Source organism: Rhagoletis zephyria, unplaced genomic scaffold (genome assembly GCF_001687245.7).
Source record: "Rhagoletis zephyria isolate East Lansing unplaced genomic scaffold, Rhagoletis_zephyria_1.1 Rzeph_scaffold_00353, whole genome shotgun sequence".
In the NCBI taxonomy this organism is placed as follows: Eukaryota; Metazoa; Arthropoda; class Insecta; order Diptera; family Tephritidae; genus Rhagoletis; species Rhagoletis zephyria.
The window spans coordinates 198120-214195 of NW_016157437.1; the positions used below are offsets into that span (position 1 = coordinate 198120).

General features: G+C 35.0%; 2 protein-coding genes across 2 annotated transcripts; both read left to right on the plus strand.

Annotated features, from left to right (window-relative positions):
• Positions 1 to 4118: 4118 nt before the first annotated feature.
• On the plus strand, positions 4119 to 9755 carry LOC108359194 (uncharacterized nascent polypeptide-associated complex beta subunit). The gene is made up of 2 exons (XM_017610931.1): positions 4119 to 4728; positions 4792 to 9755. The coding sequence occupies exon 2, from the start codon at positions 4851 to 4853 to the stop codon at positions 8259 to 8261; it is 3411 nt and encodes a 1136-aa protein (XP_017466420.1). The 5' UTR covers positions 4119 to 4728; positions 4792 to 4850; the 3' UTR covers positions 8262 to 9755.
• A 403-nt stretch (positions 9756 to 10158) lies between these two features.
• Tspo (Translocator protein) lies at positions 10159 to 12321 on the plus strand. The gene is made up of 3 exons (XM_017610935.1): positions 10159 to 10716; positions 11677 to 11884; positions 11978 to 12321. Exons 1-3 carry the CDS (start codon positions 10399 to 10401, stop codon positions 11986 to 11988), a joined length of 537 nt encoding a protein of 178 aa, XP_017466424.1. The 5' UTR covers positions 10159 to 10398; the 3' UTR covers positions 11989 to 12321.
• Positions 12322 to 16076: the final 3755 nt, after the last annotated feature.

The window sequence follows — 16076 nt, forward strand, 5'->3', positions numbered from 1 at the left end:
AGGATTTCGTGCTGCGAAAATTCGTTTTTCAACATGGCGTTTAGTGCCAGTATAGGTGTGGTTCCCAATGCTCCACTAATTCCGATTAGGACGATCCGCTGAAAACGCTCCAGTTGTATTACAAGCGTAGCGTCCTCTAGTGAGTTCCACCAGACAAGGGCTCCGTGAAACATGAAGGCTTAAATCTGGTTTCATAGAGCTAATGAATTACTGTGGGCGAGAGACCTCACCTTTTACCGATAGCAATCAAGCTTAAGAGTACTTGACCCCCTCTGAGAGCCGCAGACGAATACCCCCAATCGAGGGTAGGGCCACAACGGTTATCTCTTACGTCCTGCTAAACAAGACCAGTTCGGTCTTGTGAAAAAGAACACCACCTTACGGAGTGCCCTAATTAAGTCTGGGCTGAGTGCTGGCGCTCCCCCACCGCGGCGTCAGTTCTGTTACTAAGTTTGCTGAAGAAAAGTTTTATTAGGTTGGTTTTAACCCCCAGATTATGAATGGATTGACTATAGCCTCTGGAGTAACATTGTTGAAGGCACCCTTGATATCGAGGAAGGCCGCTACTGCATGATCTTTATGAGTGAAGGCTTCCCCTAACGACTTTACCCATGTGTGCAGGGCGGTATCCACCGACCTTTCCTTGCAATAAACATGTTGCACGACTCCTCCAGAGCAGCTGCGCAGGTACGATGCCATCGCCCAGGCCATGTGACGATCGTCTAGAAGATCCAACTAGTACAGGATCTGAAGTACAAAATATGCCAAAGAAATGCATTTGACTGTGCTGCGAAGTACGAAGTATGTACAAGAGCTAAACAAGAAGTATGTACTGTACTTCCGAAAGAAGTACGGTTGGTCGCCATTAGTCTAAACACAACTAGTAAAAAACCAAAGGCCTAATGTTAATGTTAATGTTATTGCTAAGATTAACTTTAATGTTAAGGTTAATGTCAGTGTTAATGTTAATTTTAAGGTTAATGTTAATGAAAAAGTAAAAAGGGTTGTTAGTTTAAAATATTTAGTTATTTATTTATTTATTTAATTAAATTCAGTCAAATGTATAACAGTCCTTACTGACTATAACAAAACAGCTTAAATGTTTACTAGTTGCAGCAATTGTAAAGTTAATTCCGATTGATTCATGTTCTTGAAGAGAAAAAAAACATTAACATAGCATAACATTCACGAGAAAGTTACCGCAAAGATAAGCACTTCGACTATGTAGAGATTTTAGATGCAGAAGCTGGCAACGTGCCTCGTATAAGGGTATAGGCAGTGTTGCCAGGTTGACGATTTGGTAGTCATTTTGAAGATTTTTTACAGCCATGACGGTTTGACGATTTTTGTGACCCAATGACGATTTTTCTTTATGTGCAAATTTGGCTGGTTCTCAACTTTGAAGATGGTTACACAGCCAACTAAAAATTGCAGTATAAACACCTATTGAGTGTTTACCATTTCTGCTAATACATAATTGTCGTTTCGAAATTATATCATGTGGCAGCACTAATAGTATTCTTTGTTTCATCACTATTTGTGTAGTTTTTGGCGGTCAAATTCGTAATTTTTGCGTTGTGACGTTGATTACTGATACATATTGTATTGAGCGAAGTGAATTATGGATAAGTTCTTTAGCAAAACTTGTAAGTATGAACAGTTTTAATGCACATCGTTAAGTTAAAATTAAGATGAAAATGTGATTTTATAGCAGTTAAAAATATTTTTGTTAAAAGCACTGCGAATTTTAAAAGTTCGTAAAAAAGTAAAACTTTTTTTCTACGTGTAGCAATTAGAAGCTATAATAAAATGAAAAACAAGTAATATTTAAACAAAAAACACAACCGACTTCCATTCTCATATAAAAATGTAGGATTAGTTTCTTCAAGATCCAATGATCGGATCTAAACTAAATTAGTATGGTACCACCTCTGAGGCACTACCTTTCTGCTAGAAATTATCGAAATTGGTTGACTTGGTCCAAAGTTATGCGGTAACATACATAAACAAAATATTCCAACGAATTGATAACCTTCTCCTTTTTTAAGTCGGTAAAAAACCAAAAAAGCTTCCTGGTTAAAACGACGACAATTTTTGCATACAAATGACGATTTTTGAGACCTTAACTGACGATTTCTCACTTCAATGACCTGGCAACACTGGGTATAGGGTCCCTGAAGTTCAGCGAACGGAGATCGAAATTGATAAACGTTTTTTGAACTCTCTCTACGCGGCTTATATGACCGGACTGATACGGCCTATCCACTTAAGAAATGTTCGGTGGAAACATATACACGACAACTTGAAAGTTAGGACCTTTTGTGAAACTCTGTCGAATGCTTTCGAAAAGTCGGTGTATATGGTATCGACTTGGAAACCCTCATGGAAAGCAGCGAGACAATCCTCAGTGAAGACTGCAAGATTCGAGACTGTCGCATTACAAAGCCGTGTTGGTTGGCAGAAGTCGAATATATCAAAGCTGTAGAGGGTATAGTTTAAGTAGAGTTCAATGATTTGATGTACCTCCAAAAGCCTTTTGTATTGTTTTTAATATTGGTTTCATAGTTACTGGTATACCGCTTGAAAATTAACTTATGAAGGTTAGTAAATCGCTTGTTATGAAATTGATATCGATCGAAGTAAAAAGTTAACCCAGTAACCTTGAATTTTTAATGGAACTTGTTTTTGAGAGGGTAACTTGACTATGTACGGCTGGAATTATACTAAGGCAGAGCTCTTAAATCGATGATTTGAAAATTTTAAACGCGTTTTCAGTGATTTTGTTAGAAAAAATATGATCCCAATCATAACTTAGCAAAAGTGAATGTAAGTGTTCAAAATCAAATAAGTCATAATAGAGGATTGGCCGGCTACTTCCAAGAGGAACTGTTAAGAATGCATATAACTCCAAACATATTAATGACCGACTATGATGGATAGTTGGCGAAGACATCGGAGTGAGGCAACTTATTGTTCACATTGTCGCTTAAAAAGATTCGATCTGAAATACGATTTACCTTATTACGAAAGCAATTAATTTGATATAAGCCAATACTTAAAAGACTATCAGTTACATAGAGTTCACATTCATTTACAACATTAACTGGAGTAAGCACGAAGGAGTTACTAAGATTACTTAGGTTAGACCAAGAAATATTTCCTAAGTTAAAGTCATCAAGAACGCAAAGGTGAACGTTCTATCGAAAATGTTTGAAATAGACGTAAAACCACCACTGCTTACCACGTAGCGGTAGTTTTCGCAAAGGTGCAAAAACTATATTGAATACTTGCGCCGGGTATTTAATGTTCGACTCTGCCCGAACTTAAGACTTTTTTACTTGTTTACTATTACCTTCACTAAAAACAATGAAATGAAAATTATTAAAATAAATACATAAACATCATTTGGAATTTTGGTGCTAAATCTCTGACCACATCTGTATGTACGTACGTACACACATATGCAAGTAAGTATCTATCTACATATGTACATATATTATCTGCAGAAATTTGGAAATACGTTTATCACCAATTTCACTTCTACACTCATATTGAAAATATCTCCATAAACACCTCTAGAATGTATTTTATTTTACATTTTCATCCTATCTATGCCTCGTTGTAATGCACTTTGGCCGGTTGCTCATGCCGACTGAAGGCATGACTGTAGACTTCACGAAACGCAACATGCAATGCTGTGTCTGTCCCTAAGAATCGCTGATGCTCTCCGTTCCTTGTCGGTATATTTTTATTTTTAAACGGGCGAAAATACGTATGTATATATACTGGTGGAAAAAATAATAGAATCGTGACATTTTGACCAGTTTGGGCTATTTTGTTCTTTATTTAATGTTTATTATTTTTTTTTGTTTTATAAAAGCCTAGCTCATTATGTAACAAATACCATATAAATGCATATTTCAAACTTTGTAAAAAATGATAAAAATTCGACAAATTTTCATCAAAATTTTAAGCTTTTTATTCAGAATTTTTAGGTATGTAGTTTTTTAGTGCATTAAATTTTAGTACGATAAAGTACATATGTACATATGTATGTAAGTATATACTTAGGCATGTACATACATATATTCGAAATTTCTTTTATCTGTATGGAAGAAAATATATACATATAAAAAATCAAGGGTAGTTTTTAGGCACTTGAAAGTTGATTTTTCTGAAAAAAAAGTGAAATTTTCGTGCAAGATAATTGAATAATCCAAATTTTTGTACAAGCAAAAAATTTTGGTACTAACACTTGAAAATTTTTAGTGAAGGTATATTTTAATAGATCCTGCCGAAATCTGTGAAAATCACAGTTTCGAAAAAAGTGTTAGGGTGAAAAAAAAAATTAAATAGACAAAACAAAAATTGCCAAAACTGGTCAAAATGTCTCGTCTCTATTATTTTTCCTACCAGTGTATGTACATATGTATGTATGTACATATGTATGCTTGCGCCATTGGATGCGAGGCATTTTCGTGTTATATATATATCTTTTTTTCACTATTCGCAAAGAAATTTGCGATATTAATATACCTGCTACTCTGATGCGGTTACTATTGCTGTTGCTGTATTGCTCGGCTGCCATGTTGCATTGTGTGCGACGGTATGCGAAAGTCAAAATATCCGACCATTTGCATGCTTGGGCCTTGAGTATTACTAAATAGTCGTCGATAGCACAGACATCGTTGCAGCCGCAAGTTCTTCAGTGGCAGGGAAACATTTTTGGTAAGAACCATTGAACTATTTTCAGTTTTTATGTAATTCCTAAAAACGTTTTATGATTTTCAGTTAACTTCGAAATACCACAGGAACTTAGTTGACCAAGGTGTAATTTTAAGCGTTGGAATATGAATGTTGAGAAATTAAAGCGCCTGCAAACGCAGGTGCGCATAGGCGGCAAGGGGACGGCACGTCGTAAAAAAAAGGTTATGCATCAGACAGCTACAACGGATGATAAAAAGTTGCAGAGTTCTCTAAAGAAACTGTCCGTTAGCACTATACCGGGAATTGAGGAAGTGAACATAATCAAAGACGATCTAACCGTAATACATTTCAATAATCCAAAGGCGCAGGCATCTCTTTCTGCGAATACTTTTGCTGTTACCGGCCATGGAGAGACAAAGAAAATTGTGGAAATGCTTCCAGAGATTTTGCCACAGTTGGGTCAAGAGACCGTAGTGCAGCTGCGCATGTTCGCTAATTCAATGGCGGGTACGAAGAAAGCAAGTGGTGGTACGGCAGGCGGTGGGGATGCGAGTGTTGGCACAAATATGCTCTATAGTGTTGAAGAGGAAGACGATGTGCCGATGTTGGTGAGCGATTTCGATGAGGTTGCCAAATTGGAGGCTGCAAAAACGACAGCAGTAGCAACAACAACAACAACAACAAACAGTGAGCAACCGGCAAGTGAATCTGATAAAGAGAAAAATAACACCGAAATCAAGGAAGAAACGGCTAAAGTATTGCCAACATTTTCGGAGGAAGGAAGCAACACGCAAGCAATAAATACCGCAACGAAAGTAAACGAACTAAAATCATTGCAAAATTTAAATTTAAATATAAAATTAAATGAAGAGTCTGAACAAAATAATCTAGAGTTAAAGTCAGCAAACGACGAAGCGGAATGCCGAAAACAGCAGATAATTTCGAACCAGGAAAATATTAATAAAACTGAAAAAGAGAAGCCTGCAAAGGATGCAAAAAAGTTAAGTGAGCCTCAAAAGAAAAATGAAAATCAACAAAAGCACGAGTCCTCAAAACAAAAGGCTAAAAATGAACCGAAACCCCAAAAGAATTTAAAAGACAATAAAAAATCTGAAGAATCTGCCGTGAACACCAATATTTCAAAACAAGTGGGGAGTGAGACCCTTAAAATAATAAAAGAAGGACCCAAAACAGTTCAGAAAAACGTTGAAGTTGATGTTGAATCTGAGAAAATCCCAAAGGAGCAACAAAAGCCACTCCAGCAAAAGCAGCTGAAAACGGAGCAAACTTCCGAAAAGCAGCAGAAGAAAGAAAAGCAGCAGCAACAATCTGAGCAAAAGCAAGCATCTAATCCACAGGAAAATGTGGATATAAAAGAAAACCAAAACAAATTGCAACAGCCACAAGGCCAACAAACAAAACCAGCTGTGCAAGGACAAGTTGGCGAGCAGAAGAAACTATCAAATAAACAGGACACTCAAAAGACACAAACACCAGGTCCTAAACCGACCCAGCAGCAGCAAAAGAATAACCAGCAAATAAAACAAAAAAATAAATCAGGACAGAAGAAAGAGCAAAATCAAGATCTTCAAGCCAAAAGTGACAACGAACAGCGTGAACAGGGCGAAACTGAAAAGCAACAACAAGTTTCAAAGCCACCGGCTGCCAAGCAACAAGAGAAAGCGTCCGATGAAGAATCGATGGAGCAGAAGAAAGGACCAAAAGAAGCGAGTACTGAAACTACAGTCATTCAAAGGAAGACTGAGACTCTGGTGAAAGGCGCACAACAAGAGAAGAAATCTGCGGCATCAAAGCCGGTGGCCGCAGCTAAGGACAACGAACCAAAACAACAGACGCGAACAGCGCCAAAAGAAAAAAAGCAAGATATACCAAAGGAACAGAAGTCCGAGCGCCAATCCGATGCGAGTAAAAATAAAGATAATCTTGCAGCCGTGGCCCCTGAAAAACCAACGGAAAGTGAAACTCCTATTGTAGATGTATCCATTAAAACTGTTGCTCTACAATCATTAGAATCTACAGAAAAATTGTTAGGAATAGTAAATGAAATAACAAAAGAACTTGCAGTTGAAGGTATAAAAGAAGTCAATGAGGAGGATTCAGCCTCCAAAGTTAAGCTGGAATTAATACCAGCGAAAGAATGTGCAGCGGGACAGGCAAGCAATTCTACTGCGCAATTCCCGCCTACAACTCTTAATACGACTGTAACCCAGGCTGTAGAACCCGTTGAGAAACTTCAAGAGGAAATTAAACCTACAATTGTTGCTAGTCTTACTGATGCAGTGGAGAAGCTACCTATCAAAGAAAAATCGGCAACACTTTTGAGCAGTGAACTACCGACAAGTTCATCGAATGCCGGCGCAGCTCGAGAAGTGGTAAAAGAAAATAATGATAAAAGTGTTCCTGCGAAGGAACTAACAGAAGAACCATTTCCGCCAACACTACAAAAAACGCTTGAAGAACAATTAGATACACAGTCTACTTTGGTTGAAATTGTAGAATCACAACCTGGAACGTCAATGCTCATCAAAGATGCGCTAAGTGCTGAAGAAAAAACAGAAGCATACTCGCCTTTACGAGCAGATCCACTCAGCAAACAGCTATCTATGGCCGAAGTAGTACAGGAGGAACCTTTTCAAATATCACCCAACAAAATTACAGTACTCCAAAAATCACCATTGCCTGATGACATGAAAAATATTCCGCCTGCAGAGTTATTGAATACAGATGTTGTTAAGGATGCTAAAACAGATTTGACGGCTTCCAAAGACAACTCGAAATCGATCGTCCAATCGCAAGCAAGTGAAGTAAAATTACTAACACCAGAAGCTTTGATAACCTCGGAAAATAAAAAAGTTACCACGCCCATAGCAGGAAGTCCCAAACAAAAAGTATCTCCCCCAAAACAAACTAAATCTCCACAGGAAATAGCGAAACAGCAGGCCAAGGCATCACCGGTTAAGGAAGCACCGAAGGCGTCTACGCCAGCTGATGCTAAACTAAAACTGACAACAAAACCGCAACCACCACAACAGCAACATTCATCAAAAGGAAATACAAAACCAATGTCTAGCAAATCCGCAGCTTCGACTCCCAGTGCCCCCACTACCCCCACCACACCCACCACGCCCACGAAAATATCACCGAAAAAAGGTGTACAGGCACAGAAATCAACAGCTCCGAACACAAAGATCGAAGGAACAACAAAAAAGACAAACTCGCCGCAAAATCAAGTAGATGCAGCAGCAAAATTGAAGCAACAACAAGGTGTTGCTGGTAAAGCTGTGCGCCCAGGTGGTGGTAATGCTTCGATAGTATCCGGAGGGTCTAAGAAGGGCAACACGTCACCGGCTATAAGCAAAACTAAGGCGAACGCTGGAGTAAAGCAACAAGAGGCTTTTCTGCAGGACACGACTATTGCTTCATCAGCAGAAGCAGCACAGCCAGGAGCCGCAACAGTAGCCATATTGTCGCCACCTGCAGTTCCAGCAACTGAAAACACTGCTAATTCTAATCAATCTCCTCCATCAACTTAGATTAGCTTTCCTCAGCTTTTTCAGTTTAACTTACGTACATACAAGCAAACATACTAATGATACAAACCAGTGATGGGCATTTTAAAAATATTTTTATATAGAGTACCTGTTTGGATACTAAATACTCAACACTTGTGTAGTATATAGAAATGCCTAAATGCCAAAAGAAAACACTAGAAAGTAAAAAAAAAAAAAACTAAACTAACTAGGGGTTGGGCAAATGAAAATGCTAAATACAAAACACCTAAGTATTTGAAGGATTCTAAATACTAAAGTATTTTATAGATGTCTAAATACTTGTGCTACTCGATTCAGTAAAGGAGCGAAAATTGTCAATAATTGATACTTTTATTTTTTTTTAGATTTTGATAATAAATTTAAATGCTTCTTGATTTCCCTGGTTTTTCGAAACTTTAAAATTTTTTTTTAGCGACATTTCCACACTCTGTGCTAAACCTTAATACTTACCCGAATTTAGCAAGATAAAAAAAGCCTTAAATACTTTATAAATCAAATATTTGTTTGAGAGTACATAGAAAGGTTTTTAAATTTATTTTATTTTTTTTATGAATAATATTACATTACATTTTATATAATCCTTCGTAATTATCGACATCCGAAATACTTAAATACTCATTACACCATAAGTGACTAACTACATATGAACACACATACTTATGTATTTAGTATTTTTAAAGAACAAAATCTCAAATATTTGTTTAATTTAGCAGTTAGTATTTCGAAAAATTGTGCCCATCACTGATTCAAGCATAATAAATTTTCTAATTCCTTAACTTATGATACTACTTGCTATTGCATTTGCACTTTGTTCATTCTTGTTTGTTTATTACATTTTCCCCTCAACCTCCTCATTCTTAAACATTCTTCGAAAATGATTTTACTAACCTAAAACATCTACTTACATGCAAATTACATATAAACCGAATGATGCATATGTAATTTATTTTTAATTACTAACCGCGTTTTAAAGTCAGAGTTTGAAAAAAAAAACACCAAAAAATGTTTCAGTTGATAGGCAATGCAATTAAGAATTGGGCGTAAAAAATTACCTAGGTGATGTCAGTTTGGAGAATTGTCAAGTGTAATTAATCGGTAATTTATGTTTGTATAATATATGTATTTATGCGCATACGTACTCAAGTATTTATATGCTTGGGTAATTTAAATTCGAAATTACAAAAATAAAAATTTATCACTGAAACCAATTGGATCGTTATGATTAATAATACTAATAATATTTTGGCCGCTACACTTTTGCTAAGTGTTTGGCCGAGCTTTTCCTCCACAGCGGCCGCAATAAAAAAAAAATATTTACTGAGTATCAGTGAAGGAACTCGTATAATGACAATATTGTGCATTAAAAAATACGCCTGCCATTACGTTCATAAAAATAGTAATTTTGTCTGTTTCTACATGACATTTTTTGTAATTTAAATGCCTAGTGGGAATTCGGCGTTACCGTTAAAACAAATGTTGTTATTCTCCGACTATTAGGTGAGAAAATAAGAGCCCGCACGCTAAATATCTCAGCATAGAACCAGCTAGTGCTATATTTTTTTTTTTTGGAAACGGCGCATTTTTAATTTTGAATAAAAAGTGGACTTAGCCACTTTTTACTCACTCGAAATCAAAAATAACAGCTACATAGTATGCACATAAATGTTTATTTTTTTGGCGTAGCAAATATAAGTAGCGATAAAAATAAAAGTATCGGCCGGCACAATGCTAGCAATGCTAATGGAAGAGGCAATAGATGATAGAAAAATATGGCGCTCCGCACATACATACATAGTATTTCTACATGTACCCATTAGCTCCATGTGCATATATCAACAACATACATATATACATACATATGTACATGCATACATAAAAATGTAAATGTTTACCAACTACTAAGTTCAGAATGAGCGCAAAGCTCACCACCAACAAATGGTTAATAGATTCGCGGTAGTGATAGGGGTACCACAAGGCAGGCAACCTACCGAGTAAAGTAACTGACAGCTGATAGTTCAGTTCATTTCGGTAATTCGCAGTGAGAAGCAGCTGTAGTGGCACGCGACAAAAAGTACATCTACATATTACCAGAAAGAGGGCAATTTAGACTTTTAGAAAAATGAGTGATGCGCTTAAAATTATTGGCGCTGTCATTTTGCCAAATGTAGGTGGCTTCGTGAACGGCATTATAACACGCAAAAACATACAGACATGGTATAAAAACCTAAATTTTCCATCATACCGTCCGCCAAATTGGATTTTTGGTCCAGTATGGACTTCGCTGTACTCCGGCATGGGCTATGCCTCTTACTTGGTGTGGCGTGATGGCGGTGGTTTCAGCGGCGAGGCCCAATTGCCCCTCATTGCGTACGGTACGCAGTTAGCACTCAATTGGGCGTGGACACCAATTTTCTTTGGACTGCGTAATATAAAAGGAGTAAGTTATGCAACAAAGCATTTCGTAAAATGTCAGAGGTACACTAAACATTGAATAGCTGTGATTTTTTTATATTCATATGTATGTATGTATATGAATCTACACAAATGTGTATATTCGTAAGTGCATATCGTCGTCACTAATGCAAAATATCCCCATTGGCAAGTTTGAAGTCTAATAGTGGCCTTAAATTCTTTTTATGAAGTGTTATCTGAGTGCAAATTATGCAAATTATTTCCAAAAAATGTCACTTTGAGCCTTTTGCATTGATAACGAACATATTGCTCATTGCTAAAAGACCGTCGTCACAAGTAAAAGATCCGAGACGTGTTTAAACTTTTTTCAATCGACATTCACAGGCGAAAACTGCACAAGATTTCGGAATGCAATTTTTACACAAAATATACGCTTCATTCTTCACCATTATTAGCTCAGTCATGGTATTTTTAAGTCGCGACAGTATTTTAGTAAATGAGCTATATGTACATACTATAAGGGCCAATTTCACAATGCGTAGTTAACTCCGAATCGACAGTTAACTACGCACTGTGAAATTGGCCCTAAGGATTATACAATAACGATTTGACAAACTTTTCTTAAATAACACACATTGCATGATGTCATCAAGTGGCTTTAGTTGTTCTTGGGTTAACTTGATCTTATAAGAGTGTAGGCCAAGGTCCTTGCGGTCCCTAGATTAGACATAAATCGCTTGTGTCGAGGGTCGTAAATAAGACTAAAAATAGGCGTAAATTTAAATTTAAATTATTTGTAATCCTTGTTCGTTCGTGTACTTCACCACGATGTGGTTTTAAGGGTGCAATTCAAAGTAAAATATCTGCGTTGTCAAATCTTTATTGGAAGCACAGCTTCTGTTGATGTTTACTGTAAATCGCTCTTTATTCTATTTTATAAAAATATATTTTTTAATTAATATTAATAACGTACAACATTTTTAAGGGTCTCATCGATATTATTGCGCTGACTGCAACATCTACAGCTTGCGGCATTCTCTTCTTTAGAGTGAATAAAGTAGCTGGGCTTTTGTTCATTCCATACGTCGCTTGGCTTAGCTTCGCAACGGTACTCAATCACGCCATGTATAAACTGAATCCTGAAAGTAAAGCTGTAAACGCCGCTGCTGCTGTTGATGATGATGAGAAAAAGGGTCAGTAAAGTATTATTAACAGCCTGGTTTGCTGCATTTAATTACATGTCCAAGTATTAAAAACATTTTTCAACCAAATGAGTACATTCGCAGAAAACGTATGATGTCACTTTGGCTATGTGATATGCCTTTAACGCTCTATTCATGGTCACTGCTGTTCAATTACTGCGTTGCACTTATTGCAATGCAGTAGAGCATAGAAATAAACAACAACAACAACAACAAAACGATAATTAATTTAATCTTAAATGTTAAGCTTTGGCTGTGGCCTGTAACAATACGCAACCATAAAATATATGTGCTTATTTGTATGTATGAATGTATATAGTATGTACTTTTATATATTTTCACACATGTTGCCTCAAAATGTTTCAACGATGTCGGGAGTTTCAGACATTGTGCTTAATAAGGAAAAATTAAAATATTAAACGATCAAATAGATATTACAGCTCAAACCTGTTTTTTTGTAAAAATTATTAATAAAAAATGTCTAATGTAAAAAAGAAACACAAATCGCTATCTTAGAGTGAAAAGTTGTTATGTCCACTGTTTATAAAAAATCATATTTTGATACCGGAGGATAGAGAAATTAAAAATGCATCGTTTCGAAAAGGATAAAGGTACTTGTTTTATTTTTTCCCCGTTTATATTCAATAAAAAGAAAATAGCCAAGTCCAAAGGAAGTACCGAAAATCCAGTAATGCCAAAATAACGCGAAATCTTTTAACCCTTAAAAGCCCACAAGTGTCTCGCGGACACATTTTTAAGTTCATTTGCGTATAAAACTCAAAGTATTTATTTTTTCCAAAAAACCAACCGTAGCTGTCACTGGTGGGACATGCTTGACTGTTGAATTATTCTTATCTAACTATGTGGAAACGAAAATGCAATTGTGGTAAACATTGACAATGAAGTTCTAACATTATGTAACAAACCCGAAACTTCAACTTCTGTAATTAAATATAACAACTTTTACCTTTTTGGGACAAGACCAATACTGCTTAATAATAACTCATAATATAGATAAAGCATGGAACCTCCCAGTTGTATAGCCCATTAAATTTTAGTATAATATAGTGCAAGTTCAAATTAGCTCAAATTATTATCGTTATTGCTTATTTTCTTCAATATAAAAAAATTCTAACATATATACACTAGGCGACAATTGAAAGTGTAATATTTTCATGAAAATTTTTTTGCATTAATTTCACTGGCTTACAGCAAAAATGCTCTGTGGATGCCACTTTCCAATACCTACATATGTAGAAGTGCTCGGTGTTTCCGAAAATCGAGTTATTTTTTTTTCTATGGATACTTTTTCGAGATATTTTCAATTTACCGTTATTCAGCTCAAAGCAAAAATTGGTTCCTTTTAATCACGTATATCTTACGAACCAATTTAAAAATCTTAATATAAAATACAGCAAATGAAAGCCAATGAAATTCTCCATAAACCGTATATACATCACGTTCCGATAGGGCTTATAGTTTCTGACAAATGAATTAATCATTCCAGCTTTTTTTTTTTAATTTTTAATGAAAATATGAAAAAAATCAAACTTTAACAGAAGAAAAATTTAAAAAATAGTAGGTTCTGTGCCAAACTTTTGCATTTGTACTAAAGCCTGTTCTGTTACAAAAAAAAAATCAAGTTACTGATGCAGAAAATCGATGGATAAATACGAAATAATGAGTGGCCAAATACAAAAATGCGCAAGATTATTTCTATGAAAATTTAGCACGAAAGAATGTTACTAATACGCCGCGTACACCTAAGTTACACGCTTTTCTGCTCATATTTCATACAAAAAGTCTTTCCGCATTTTCATTTGACCACTCATTATTTCGTATTTATCCATCGATTTTCCTCATCGGTAACTTGGATTTTTTTTTTTGTAACAGAACTGCATACTCGAAAATTTTTTAGAAATTATGAATAAAAAATTTAAAATTTGGATGAACATTTTTTTAATTTTAGTGAACTCTATATAAAATGTAAAACTTTGATTGATAAGATTTATATTATATAATGAACTGTATATTCACAAATAATTATTGCAAAAAATTTATCATGAAAATAATTCGGAATATTATATTAGAACAAGGTGTACACTTTCAATTGTCGCCTAGTGTACATACTTTGTATGGAAGAATATGCGTAAAATCATTAGCAAAAAAACTTTCACAATATTATACCAAAATTGAATGGGCTATAAAACTATATTCCCGATATTTTTTTTTAGAAATTCCGATTATAAGGTTTAAAATTTTGATGGCCAATTCTTGGAAAATTTTTCGAGTTATTATAAATTCTATTCAAAATAAAACATTGAGCATGGTATAAATATGTGGTACATCCATCCATGTATATAAAACTAGCTAAAAACGAGTTAATTAGTCTGTGGAAATTTTTTATATTTTTCGCTTCATAGGTTTCTTTGTGCCATTTTGTATCACAAATTTGTTTAAATCACACCTTAATTATACATTATCAACATCGGTGATATCAAACAAAAATTTTCAGATATGTGTAGGTACCTACTTCATCAAAGTCGCGCCTGCAATAAATGTCTAGTCATTTCTGATTAGTTCTTTGTGTACTATATGCATGCCAGTATGTATTCATTATTCTTTAAATCTGATACTATGCATGTCTTTTGATATTAGCCGCCTAATTGTCCCATATCAAAGCATTAGGCCTCGCTATTTACTCGGAACATCACAAAGGTTTAGGCGAATCACCCTGGTCATAATTATTTCCAATTTTCAGGCGCATTTGCATTCCTAATACTAATTTGGGTGCGCACCTTTTATCTGGATAGCTGGTGTGTTATCATGTGACGGTGTTGAAAGCAGATATGCAGGCATAAACTTAAGTATAATAAAATTAAAAAAAAACGCAAACATGGGTGGTGTATATGTACATACATACTAGATATGTGATAATAAAGCCAGATACTCTTTTTTGTTTGGAAAATTCGAGCTATTTTAAATATTAGTCATTTTATTGTTAATTTTAGGAGGTGTTTTGCATTACACTTTTTTTAAGATAAAAAAATGAGATGAGATTTTTATGAGTTGCAGACGATTCAAAACTAAAATTGAGGGATAGTCTTTCTTAAATTTAAAATTTGAGTCATTTCGATGACTTTGTCCTTCTCTTTTTTCCTGAAACATTATTTTAGTGTCGCTTTAATAAAAGCAAAGCGAACTAAAATAGGTGGCCCAAAATAAATGAATTTTTTGGAACGTTAAACTATATATATCAACAAAACACGATTTCACGTGTGATTACTTAATTCTGTAATTGCTGTAATTGAAAAATAATCTCGTCGAAAAATTAGGGTGGTATTATCACTTGCGAAGCGAATGCATTTGGCGAACGCAACTAAAATATACAGTAAAAGTTTTCGCTTTTACCAGCTTGTGCAAGTTCTTTGCATAGCGAACACTCTTAACGCCTTCCAAAGTTCAATTGGTAAACAAAAAAATTAATAAATAAATTAATTAACACTTTTTTTTTAACTAAAACTGCAATTATCTCGAAAGTATTAGTCCTACCTAATTTGGTATATGGACCATTTTTGTAGAGAATCGAAATAAGCTAAGAATTTTTTTTTTACCACTTGAACTTTGATGGACTTGGGCGAGCCTAAGATATTGACCAAAAATTTTAATTTTGCGCACAGATTTTTTTAGAGCATAATGAACCATATTTTTGCTATTACCAATCAAAATTCTAAATAAAAGCTTGTAAAAAGCGGATTTTCGGCCCACGCTAATATGTATGTGTATACTCGTGCATACATACATACATATGTACGTCCATACATATATAAATAGGAATTTATTGCACATTAAATAATGTTTGCTCATAGTCTTATAGTTAAGGCTTAAAAAGATAGCAGCCTTGATAAATGATGTTGTTGATAATAAGTACACTGAGAAAAAACAAAATCACAACTTTGTTTGAAACTAAAATATGGTTTTATTACTTGGCTCCAAGCAGTGTTTTGTTTATGTACTTTTAAATACATATGTATGTATGTATGTACACTGGCAATCAAAAGTGAGTGCATGGTGTTTTTCGTTTATTATTTGCAATGTTTTTCAAGTTAAAATTTTTTTGTTATTTTTTTTTATAAAGAAAATGGTGCATGCTTTAATCAAAACCATACAAGTCAAACTTTCA